Raw genomic sequence first — 12,602 nt, forward strand, 5'->3', positions numbered from 1 at the left:
ACATTTGTTTGGCAAAGCGAAGAATCTTGTCATGACAGTTTATATTTAGCCTCCAAATGTGGCCTTTAATTGCTAATTACAGAATGCTACTCACAGGTTGGCAAATCACACACGCCAAAAAGAAAAGAAAACAGTTAGGAAGAAAACAATTGAGGGTTTCAAAGGGTTTAACAGATAAACAAACATGTATCAGTGATATTTTTGTCCGACATCCAGGAGGAATGATGAGGAGGACTCCATGGATATCAGAAGGCTAATTAATTACTTTATTTTACTATTTTATTTTATACTATATTACATTACATCTAAACTGAACCTGCACAAGCACACAACTGCACTCCACTGCCCAGAATCTCATGACTGTCAGCCAACAGTCCTAACACACACACACGTGGATCCAATTGGTCAGTGAATCAAAAAACTCACACCAGAATCCAATTACTAAACCCTTCAGGTAAACAATCTTCCACAATGCATTCCGCTTGTTCCAAAACACAGGAGCAGTAAATGAGATAAGAACTGGTTTTTCTTTCTCTGAGGTTCAGAGAATGTGAATCCTAGAAATATTCTTGGGAAGTTGTGCCTTGCTTTTCTCTGTGAAGAGAAATGTGGCTACAAACGTGGTCTTTCATTATCTTAGGGGGAAAAACAGCAGCTAAGAAATAAATGTAACTCCAATATTGATGTTGCATTCCTGTGGGGCTCCAGCACTGGGATGGCCACTCCACCACTCCCAACAGCTCCTCCAGCCCTGGGAGATGGGATCTGGCCCAGATGTGCCACATCAGGCACGACAGCCAGGAAAAGGCCACTGGGACTGGGACTGGTTCTGTCCCCAGTCACATTTTCAGCCAGGAAAAGGCCACTGGGATTGGGGTTGGGGCTGGTTCTGTGTCAGGAACCAGAAAATTCCTCTGCCTGCCCTGGAGGACTTGAGACCCTGGCAGGGGGCTCGGAGACCTTGGCACGGAGTCAAAAACACCTGTGCCTTTGATTTTAACCCATGGAAACAATTACCAACTTTGTGTGAGGAGTTACAAGCCACAAGAGTTTGAGTAGAATGACAGTGAATTTATCACAGGGCGAAAATGTAGAATTTTGGGGTTTTCAGAATGGGGGTTCAAGAGGCAAGATGAAGGAATCTGGGTGTGTTCTGTCTTTCTTCTTGTTCTTCTTGTCCTCCATCTTCTGCTGGGATGGTGACACTTCTGGATTGGTTTAGAGTAGAGACAGACTGTCTAACATAGGTGATAGGTATTGGGAAATTATTGTAAATAAAGTACAGGTAATTTTTAGTATAAAAAGATAACACTTTCCCAAGGGTGGTCAGTGTGCCACAATCCAACCTGCCAGACAGATCTGAGCAGGTCAGAGAAAGAATGGAACCGATAAAAGAAAACAAACAACCTTGAGAACCAGAGCCGAGGAATCTCGACTTCTTCGAGCACGGGGCTGGGAAAAAAGACTTTTTAATACCTCGGGAGCCATTTCAACAACTCAGAGCCCGAGAGTTCTGTCCCCAGTCACATTTTCAGCCAGGAAAAGGCCGCTGGGGATGGGGCTGGGGCTGGTTCTGTCCCCAGTCACATTTTCCCCGGTATTTCGGGTGCTCTTGGCTGTTCCCACGGCAACAGAGCAGGCTCTGTTTGTCCTGGCCCATCCAGGTACTTCATTAGCTTTAACCAGCTGCATTTTTAATAGAAGCCTATACTGGATTTTTTAAATGTACATGCTTTAAATACCATGTTTTTAATTAAAATGACACGGGAATGTAAAATATATAATTATATTTGCATGACTAACGCACTGTCTTTTATATATATATATATATAAAGCTGTAAAATATAATTACAAATTATCTTTGGGAAAAGTCCAGGAAAAAAAAAGACATTTCTTGTACATTTGATGATGAAGGCTGCAGGGTTTGAGAGCCAGGCTGGGCTCCTGGGATGCCTCTGGCTCTTGGACAGAAATCCAGAATATCCAAGCCTGTGCATCTGCAAAGAGGAGACAAATTCCACTTCACCTGCAGCTCTGGCTTCTTGTCAAATTGGATTTTGGAGTGATGCTCACCCCAGCAAAGGAGCAAACTGCATCACTTCTCATTGCCAAATGAATCACAAAATCACAGGATGGTTTGGGTTGGAAGGGACCTTAAAGCTCATCCAGCTTCAACCCTGACACCTCCCACTGTCCCAGGCTGCTCCAAGCCCCATCCAGCCTGGCCTTGGACACTCCCAGGGATCCAGGGGCAGCCACAGCCGCTCTGGGCACCTGTGCCAGGGCCTGCCCACCCTGCCAGGGTGTAATTCCTTCCTAATATCTAAATTAATCCCCCCTCCTTTAGTTTAAAACCATTCCCCTTTGTCCTAACCCAGCTGGCATCTCCCTCAGCGTGCAGAGACAGCCCAGCTCTCCTGGGATATCCAATGCAAGGAGCATCCCACCCCCTGTGCCCCCTGGGCTTGTTCAGGCAGGAGCTGAGACTCCCTGGAAATGGCAGCCAGGCTTTGCAGGCCCGGGGAGAGCATCCTGGAGTGAGGAACTCGCAGCAGAGATGAGATCCTGACCTGGCATTTAAATAAGTGCACAACTGTACTGATGGATAATCTTAATGGCAGGGAGAACAATGAGGCCCCTGGGGGAGAAAACCTCTGGCAAAATGAGATTGAGAAGTCTGGGGTTGCCTAATTGGAGACGCAATTAGGAGGGCAAATAACAGAAGTAGTAAAAGTGAAGAACAAACAGAGGACTGAGATCAGGATCTCGAGGATCAGGGCTGTAATTTTCTCCAATGAGCTATATATAATTTTCTGTCTAATTTATTATCTTGCAAGCAAAGATAAAATTATCTGGGCTGACATTGCTTGAACTGAAGACTGAAGGAGGACTGGGATGTGTTGGGGACTGAGCCCATTGACTGAATGCTCTTTACAGGCTAATCAAGGCTTATGTGTAAATAAAAGGTTTGTGAAGAAATAAAATGAAATAGAAATCAAAGCACTCAAAGCTGCTCCTGCCAGAGAGCCCAGGGAGGTGCCCACACAGCCCTGTCTGTCCCCCTGGGTCACCCTTGGGGGTGGTGAGATCCGAGTGTCCCTGCACTGCCCTCTCTGCTGCTCCAGCATCCCAAAGCTGGGTTTGTGACCCAGAGTCCCAGAACCCCCATCTGTCTGTCCCTGTCTGCAGCTCCTGCCATCCAGGTGGGCTTTGCCACTCTTGTTCCCAAAAGGTTCCTGCAGAATTAGTGATTCCCAGCCCTGGGGACAGCCTTGCTGTGGCAGCTGTGACACACCCCCCTTCAACATCAATATTGAAGTTACATTTATTTCTCAGCTGCTATTTTTATCCCTAAGATAATTAAAGACCACGTTTGTTTATTTCTTAAGCCCTTATAAACCCCCAATTGTTTCCTTCCTCACTGGCTTTTTCTTTTTGGCGTGTGTGATTTGCCAACCTGTGAGTAGCATTCTGTAATTAGCAATTAAAGGCCACATTTGGAGGCTAAATATAAATTGTTATGACAAGATTCTTCACTTTGCCAAACAAATGTGATGCTGATGTATGAAAGAAACCTCATCGCACAATGATGTGATCAGTGGGAAGCCAGGAGTGGAGAATATCACCCTGGCTGGATACTGGGAAGGAATTCCTCCCTGGGAGGGTGGGCAGGCCCTGGCACAGCTGTGCCTGCCCCTGGATTCCTGGAAGTACCCAAGGCCAGGCTGGACAGGGCTTGGGTCACCCTGGGACAGTAGAAGGTGTCCCTGCCACGGCAGGGGTGGAATGAGAGAGGTTTTTATGTCCCTTCCAACCCAAACCATTCTGGAATTCCATGTCTGGAGCTCACTTCCCACTGGATGTTTTCCACCTTTTTTTTTTTCTCAGATACAACTTATTTTGTTGTCCAGTTGGTGGGAAGGAGCAAGGCTGGGAGAGTTCCCAGCCCTCTGAGCCCTTGCAATGAGCTGGGCCCGTGGGATTTCCCTTGTCCCTGAGTCCCCACATGAAACCATCCCTGGCCACCCTCCCTGCAGTGTCCCCTCCCCTCCCTTCAGCCAGTCGTAGATGAAAATGGAGACTGTGAGACTAAAACTGAAGAGAAAGGAGGGGGAAAAAATGAAAGGAAGGTCTGGGAATGCTCCGTGTGTTTATTTTGCTTGCACTACTCAATAAAACAGACTATTCATTTGTGGCTGCTTGCAGCAGCATCCTCCCCTTTGCAGGGACTTTGAAAGGAGCCCCAGCATGGCCAAGCCTCCCGTGGGACGTGGCCCTGGGGTGACCCTCCTTATTTTGCTTGGAAATAATTGAAATGTCTCTATGAGTTGCTATTACAGGGTCAAGAGCAGCAAGTGAGGAGCAGGAAAACAACTCAACAAATCTTGGCATGGCACTTGTGCTGGGCTCAGCTCCTTCCCAGGGCTCTGATTCCCCCCTGGATGGAAGGGAAGTGTTTGCTCTGGCGTGTGGAGCTGGTCCCCACAAGTGTGACCAATCCCCCCAATGACAAACACACAATGGGCTGATTATCCCCTGGCTGAGGGATGTGGCAAAATCTCAGCATTTAAAATATAAATGTGGGGGGGGGGGGTTGAGCCAAGCAGGCGTGGGTGTTATTCACTAACGTGAGATCCAGTTTTCCAGCAATGCAAGTGACAGCCAGTATTGAGTGGAAATTGATTATCTGTGTGAAGCAAGGATTAAAAATAGCAGCTTTGTGTCAAACCCCACGTATGTTTTGACTAAATCCTCGATAACAAGGAGAATGGATAAAAGATGGAGATTATACAGAGAAAGCCAAAACCCAAAAAGCCTGGATTAGAGAAGAAAAGGATTTGAGTGGGTTGCTGCAATTAATGATTGTCAAGTGCCACCAGCTGGGACTGCTGTGGCTTCTTCTGGGGACGTCTTGTCCTTTGGTTTGCCAACCTGCCAGAGGCACAGCCAGCTCATTGCCCTGCTCCCCTGAGGCTCCTCCAGCTCAGGCAAAGGTCCAGGGGCTCGTGGGCAGTGTTTGACCCACCCAGGCAATCAGTTTTAATGGCCAGAAACTCATCCCCTTAATTAAACACAGAAAGGATGATGGTCTCAGGAAGGTTGTCCTCCCCTTGCTCCCCAGCAGAAGCTCTCAGAACACTCTGTGCTGGGAAACCAATGCAGTTTTACCACTTTTTTTTGTGGTAGTGTGCTTGGAATACATTTTTTGCTGCTGCAGGGGCTGTCCCTGGGATGGTGTGGCTGTCCCAGCCCAGGCAGGAGCTGCAGAGCCAAGGTCTGCTCCAAATGCCACCATGTGCCCCTGCCCAGCCCCACACCGTGCCAGGCTCTGCCATTGTCACGTTTTATGGCACCCACTGTGATCATTGCACCCATCCAAAACCACAACACGGGAGGAAATATTCCACCAGACAGGGCAGCACTTACAAATCAAATAATTTTATTGAGTTTCTGCTCCTACAGCATGTGGCACATAAAGAGAATTAAGACACAAGGTGTGATGAGGAATGATGCATTTACCCTTCACTGAACAGAGGATTCATCTCACCCAGGAGCAATGCAAACAGCCCTCTGTGCCAGCCCTGATGTGCAGCCAGGGGTGACGTGGTGACATTTGGGAAAATGGGAACTGAAGCTGACCTGAGGATTGGGGCTGATGAACACAGTCCTGCTAACCTGAGGCTGCCTCGCTCGCAAATTCTACCTCCAAACTAAAATATTTGCTTTTGCCTAATTTAATTAGAGTGGAATAAACAGCACTAACACACTTAACTCAGAGAAAAATCCAGCATGAGGAAGTGTCCAAAATCCACAGCTGGCTGATAAAGATCAGCTGATTTAGCTGTAAAGCCAGTGCTTGGGATATTCTAAATTCATTCTTGGCCTCTGCAGCCAAGGAACCAGCAAAGCTTTGGGTTTTTTATTTCCCAGAACTTGACCTGCCTTCAGGGCTTGGGCTGAGAAACTTTATTCCTTAAGAAAGTGCTGACAGTCTTTAGGAAAAAAGTTTGAAAGCTTTTTTTAGCATCAGTCATGTTTCTGTAATTCCCTTTGCCCCTTGGGTCGCCCTTTATTACTTGGATGAGATAAGAAACAGAGACCCCGTGGTCATGCAGGGCTGTCACCCATTTCTGTAACATTTTCCCCCTTTTTTTGCTGAATCCCATCTGTGGCCACACCGTTCCCTCCACTCCAGATAACGTGGGGATGTCCTGGGGGATGAGCAGCAGCTACAAAGGGGGCTGAAGAAACTGTTCATGCAGGTAGCTCTGGGGAGATTTCAGATACAGGGGAAATAAACCCAGGGTTCCCCTCCTGAGGAATCAACAGCATTTTTTAAATATATGACAAAAGGAATTAAGGGGTACACACTGCACAAACTTCTAAGAGCTCATGGACACCTCTACATGAACAGGAAACCCGGGGACACTCTGCAGGGCTGGGGCTGACCACGAGGATGGAGCTGCTGGTGGCTTGGAAGAGTCTCTCCCATCTTCTGCCACGGCTTTCCAGTGGCCACTGTCCCCTGTCCCCTGTCCTGGCCACCTCTGCTCTCTGCAGACACCTCCTGGCCCCTTTCCAGCCTTTTCACACACTAAAAACTATTTTACACATTATTTTACAAACCAAACTCCCAGCACATGTCTCAGTCCACCTTCTCCCTCTAGAAACAGACCCGTACAGCAAAAGCCACAAAAATAACATCACCTTGGGAGACATATTAGACAAAAACATATTTGACCACAAAACGGGTTTCTACCTTTACTTACGCAGGAACAACTACCCGGAAAGTCCCGCTGCTGCCACCGCCCCTCAGCAACCACTGAGACTGAAGGCCAAGTGCAAAAATTACTTGGTTTAGTCCCATTTTGCTGTCCCTGCTCCAGATCATGGTGTGGGGGGTGGTTTGGGGGAGGGACAGGAGCCCTGGCTGTCGAAGCTCGCTGCCCGGCCGTGCCACTGGGGACAGAGGAGAAATCAAGTTAATCAAACAGGAGAGGTTGGCTGGGGTTATTCCCAATCCTGCATTGTGCTGTCCATCTCCTCTTCCTCAGTATTCCCATCCATCCCATCCCATGGGTCTCATCCCATCCCATCCCATCCCATCCCATGGATCCCATCCCATGGATCCCATCCCATCCCATCCCATCCCATCCCATCCCATCCCATCCCATCCCATCCCATCCCTGCTGTGCTCTCTTCTGCTCTACAAGTTCCATTTTATGCAATGCCCGTGTTTAACCACTCAGGAGGAATTGCTGAACAATTTACTTTATTGCTTTGTAAATCAATTCTCGACTGTGAGGATTCCTCACCAAAAAAAAAAAAACAAAAAAAAAAAAAACAAAAAGGAAAATAAACAGTGTCTGTGTGTGCTGTGAAGACAAAGTGCTCTCAGCTTTTCCCTGCTTTATTGCTGTTGTCTTTTTGGTTTAAAAATACTGTCTAAGCTCAGGAGTACTTGAGTCTTTCCAGTCTGGTAATTTTTACTCCACAGCAGCTCTGTCCACAGCACCAGAGACATTTCTCAAAGGGAAAATCAGATCAGAGACTCGGTGGATGGAGCAAATTTTTCTTTTTTTTGCCATACTTAGGGGATCATAAATTATTTGTCATCTGCCTTGGGGGCTATTATCATAATTCAAACCCATTATTCCTGAAGCTTTTGAGCACTTGCCCATCTCACCATCTTGTTATATTAAATTCCAGTGACAAATGATAGACATCTCCCAGAGACAACGGGAGGCAGGATTTCCACTGCCTGGATCAATTCCCTCCCCTCCCACATCAGCAGAAACTCTTTGCTGGCTGATATTAATGTTTAAGCATGTATGAATTTCATTTCTCTGGGTGAAAACTCACTTGGGCAATCAGACCTCACCCTTGCCTTGGCAAAACCACCTTGAATGAAAATGAGAACAGCAGCCTGGTGCTCACAGGGAGGCTGAGCAGGGCAAGCAGGCCCTTGCAGATGCTCCATGGGTTTGGAATGGTCAAAAATTTGGCCAATTTGGCCAATTTCCTTCCCCAAAGAGACCAGTCAGTGTAAAGTAACTCACTGCACAGGTTTGCATTGAACAGCCTCTATTTCATCAGGGCCGAGCAGAAATTAATGAATGAAGAAGATGAGAAGCTCATCCTGCCAAACAGCTGCCTTAAGGTAAGGAAACACTTTCCTCTATGTTTCTCATGTCAAAAAAATTGCCTAAAATCCCTGAGGAATTGATAATACAGGTACAACCTCCCCATGAGAATTGCCAGGGAACAGATTGCAGAAATTACAACAAAAATGGGCTTTTGGCAGAGCCTTCCCCATGCTCTTTGCCTCGTGCTGTCTGCATGACAATGACAGCATTGCTACTCCAGAAGTGTGATGAAAACTCTTCCAAGGACAGGTCCAAACGACCACAGAGAAACCTGGAGATACTTTTCCTTCATTTAATTAGAAAAGGTGGGCTCTGCATTGTGTAGCCAACAGTCAGAAACTGGGAACAGTTCAAGCAAAATAAACAGGCTCAGAAGTCTGGAAGGGCTTATCTTTAAAGACAATTATTCTTCGTTATGGGCATGACTTGGCTCTCAGGAGAGTTACCAGTTTTTATCTGGAGCAATGTTTTAAACAAATAAATGTTGAATGTCTGAGGCGCTTGGCAGCATCAAAAACCCGTTTTACATCGCGCTGATGACACAACCCCGCGATTCTGGGGTTTGTCTTTCACAGATCACAGGGAAAATCTCCATTTTCAGAAGTTCCCTTCAAATCCTGGAAGAGTGGACTGTAATTTCTATTTTCCTTTGTGCACACAGCCCTGAACCTGGCTGATGGGTGGAGGAATGCAGAAGGAACATGGATGGGGTGGCTGAAGGACCCGGGGAGGGAGCAGCTGCCAGCGGGGCCTTGGGGCTGAGCACTGGGAACAGCTTGTGCTGAGGGGAAGAATTGACAGTCAGAACAACCCCACAAAGAGGGATTCTCCCTTTCTGCTCAGAAACTCGCCTTCTGAACATCTGTGTGAGGAGGATAGCGCTTAAAAGCCTGTAATTAATGATTCATTTGCACATGTTCTCCATGTTCCCTCTGTAATGATGATGGTCATTAGACAAGTGCAGTCATTATGGTTTGTTATTCACTGTTGATAAATATGGAGCAACCAAAGACATGATGTGCATCCGAAGTGTTTCCCTTTTCACTGGAGCCTTTTCCAGCAGTGACAGCAAAGAGGGAGCGGCACCAGCTCATGGAGGAAGGGCCCAAGTGGCTGCTGGCACAGAAATGAGGGGTTGGGCCATGTTAATCCAGCACTGGGGCTGCTGGGACAGGCTGGAGCTGCCCAGGCCCTCATGGTGGTCAAAGAATCATGGCCCAACACTGGAGGAGGCTGTTGGTCCAACACCATGGACACAACCATCCATCCATCCATCCATCCATCCATCCATCCATCCATCCATCCATCCATCCATCCATCCCTGCTGTGGTAGGGTAAGGGGGTCAGGGCTGGGCCATCCTCTTGAAGCAGCACAGCTCTGGTGATATTTTCCTGGTAAATTCACCAGAAATTGTGACTCTGAGCTGTACTCAAAATATGGTGGGAGCTCCTTCTCCTGGCCAAAGCTTTTCCAAGGCACACCAGGCAAGGGGTTGGTTAGCAAAGAAATTCCATGTTCCCATACTTTTCTCCCCCCTGAGGGGTGGGGAGGGGGGTGGGACCCCAACCACAGCGAGGGGAGATGGCAGTGCCGGGAGCAGCTCCAGTCACCATCCCTCCATTTAGACATCAAAGGGACAATTCAATCCTGGCTCCCTCGCCTTGGTTTGAGGTCAAGCACTCAATCTGGGAAGATCTGGATGGAGCCAGAGGCTGTTACTGATGGTCAGAGCACACACAGACCATCACGAGGATCAATTGGGAAGCAAATGCTCCATTTGCTGCTGCCAAGCACGAACAGAGAGGAAGGAGACAAAGAGGAAGGAGACAAAGAGGAAGAAGACAAAGAGGAATATGGAAATGATGGCTCATGATGCCAGCACAGCCCGAGGTCACCCTCGCAAAGGTGAGGAAGGCATGAAGGGCCAGCAGTTCTCCCCCAGCATGCTCAGGACAGATGGACAGACAGACAGCAGCAGGGTAGAGCAGCTGCACAGAGACCCAGAGCTGGGATTACAGGACCAAAACCCCAAATTTCTTTTCAAAGATACCCAAACACAACATGGAAAAGGTGATACAATGTCTTGTATACCAATAAATACCATTTCCCATTAATTTCTCCCCAGGAGCCTGTGCCTTTTCTGTTTGGTTTTTTCTTTTAGGCTGCACTGGGGATTTGCAGACAGCGGTGCTAAAACCTAAAAGGGCAAATAAACACAGGGACCATTTGCTTGCTGGCTCTCTGCACCAGTTTGTGGCAGAAATACCAGAGCAGATGATCAGAGGGCTTTTTCTTTCCTTTTAAGCAGAGCTCCTGACCTGTGCATTGAGGGGTGAAATGATTCACTCAGTTTTTTTTCCAGTCTTGGGGGCTCAGCCATGGTTTTCAAAGTATATTTTAGAAGGTGAGTCATCTTCCATGTCTTCCTTGGTTTCTCTGTGTTTCATCATAACAATAATGCCTTTTTTTTTACTTTTTTCTTAGTGATTTTCAAAAACTTTACAGGAGTTTTTCTTTCAAAACCCCATCTGCATCTGAAAAATAGTGCAGTAAAGCCATAAAAAAATGCAACCTGGAGAAGGAACTCCTGCCCCTGGGTCAGCCATGGCAGCTGGTGTCACACTGTGAGGTGCTGCAGATGCTAAGAGATCAAATGAGAGATCGGTTCCATTTCTGCTGAAACCTTGTGGCTGCTGGTCCCCAGCTCCCCGTGGCAGTGGGAGGTGACACTCAGAGCCTGCCCAGATGTGGCTCCTGCCCGGGCCAGCAGGGGAAGGGGAGTGAAGTCCTGAAGCTGCTCAGCACCCAGAGGTAGAGCTGGCACTGCACACAAAGTGCACAAGGGTTTAATTCTGCTCTGACTCACCCCAGCCCCGCACAGCTGAGCCCTGTGCTGATTCAAGGTGAGCTCACAGATCACCTCAAATGAGGGAGGGTGAATTTTCAGGTGTCCATTGTCTAATATATCCACCTCCACCGTGTCTTAAGCTAAAATAGCAACTGCTAGGTTTTCCTTTGTGTGTAACCAAGCTGGGCTGGGACAGAGGGCACTGAGCACAAACTGATTTGTTAGTCATGCAATGGTTTGTGTTGGGAAGAAACTTAAATCATGTTCCAACCCCCTGGATCATCCAGTTCCACCCCCCTGCCATGGGCAGGGACATTTTCCACTGTCCCAGTATCCACTACCCCAAGCCCTGTCCAGCCTGGCCTTGGGCACTTCCAGGGATGGGGCAGCCAGAGCTGCTCTGGGCACCCTGTGCCATGGCCTCCCCACCCCTTCTTGTTGGAGGAAAGAGCAGATTTCAAAGAAAGACAGGGTTTATACACTAATTCTCATTACTGTGGAGTCTCAGCAAGCCCAGTGTCTGCCTTTCAGCGCAGCTCAGCACTCAACTTCAAGGGGAAAATGAGATGATTTTTGTTAAGTACTTATTCTGTGGCTTTGAGGGAAAATACCTCCTCAGCCCCAGATACAGTGGGAGGCTTTATTGCCTTTATTATCGTATCACTGGCCTCAAATGTTGGTGCTTTGTTCTCATACTTGAAGTGTCAAAGGCGTGTGTGCCCTTTTCCACATCTCTGTCCTCCAGAAATTATGACCTAAATCAGGCAAAGCCAAAGAGCTCCACAGAAGCGTGAGAAATTGGAGTGCAAAGGGGAAGAAAATGCCAGAGGTGGTCGAAATGGTACCCAGGCATTTCAGCCCTATTTTATCATCTGGGGCTGCATCGAGTCAATCTCTTTCTCTGGAGATGCTTAGAGCAATTACATTTGTTCTATTTATTCTCCCTCAAAGGCTCGGAGATGAGTCAACAGAAAAATCTTTTAGGATGAAAAATTGAAACTTGAAATAGGCAATATCCCTGGACAATTTGTTCTGCAATCAGAGCAGCATTCTCTTTCCTTACTGCTCTCAATTTCTAATTTAAAAAGGAAAAGTAAAAAAAAAAAGAAAAAGAAAAGAAAAACCCAAAATGTAACAGTCACATCTGTAAATACAGTTCTTCTCAGTCTTGTTTGCGAGCTCAAGGAGCTATTTCGAGGCAATACAGAAGTGCTTGTTTTCTAGAGTTCATTTCTGGTGAGAAAATTCCCTCAGCTCTGCTCAGAAAATCCCAGGCGAGAGCAGGAGCTCTCTGAAAGCCTGGAGCCAGCCCAGTCCCGCCCAGCCCAGCCCTGGAAGGGAAGGACACCCCCACACACCTCTTTGAAGGATTTCTTCACCTCCACCAGGGGGTGCCAGTGGGCGATGGGCTTGCGGGGGTAGGCCAGCATCTCGTTCCAGTGGTCTCTGCCCAGCCCCTCGGCATTGACCCCCACGCGGCAAACCCCGATGATCTCGTTGTGGCCCACCCTGAGGAACAGCAGAGAAGGAGCACCATCACCATCCACGGGTCCATCCATGCACCATCCATCACCATCCATCCATCCATCCATCCATCCATCCATCC

The 12,602-nt window shown here is 47.7% G+C and overlaps 1 protein-coding gene across 1 annotated transcript in view; it reads right to left on the reverse strand.

Annotated features, from left to right (window-relative positions):
• Positions 1–5,426: 5,426 nt before the first annotated feature.
• Positions 5,427–12,602, reverse strand: part of SYT6 (synaptotagmin 6) — a 35,850-nt gene continuing 28,674 nt past the window's right edge. Inside the window, exons 6-7 of the mRNA XM_005428100.3 lie at positions 12,355–12,505; positions 5,427–6,960 (exon numbers count right to left, since the gene is read on the reverse strand). Of these exons, the coding sequence (XP_005428157.1) occupies positions 6,889–6,960; positions 12,355–12,505 (223 nt within the window). The 3' untranslated portion in view covers positions 5,427–6,888. The remainder of the gene's footprint in view (positions 6,961–12,354; positions 12,506–12,602) is intronic.

The sequence above is a fragment of the Geospiza fortis genome, unplaced genomic scaffold (genome assembly GCF_000277835.1).
Source record: "Geospiza fortis unplaced genomic scaffold, GeoFor_1.0 scaffold391, whole genome shotgun sequence".
Taxonomy (NCBI): Eukaryota; Metazoa; Chordata; class Aves; order Passeriformes; family Thraupidae; genus Geospiza; species Geospiza fortis.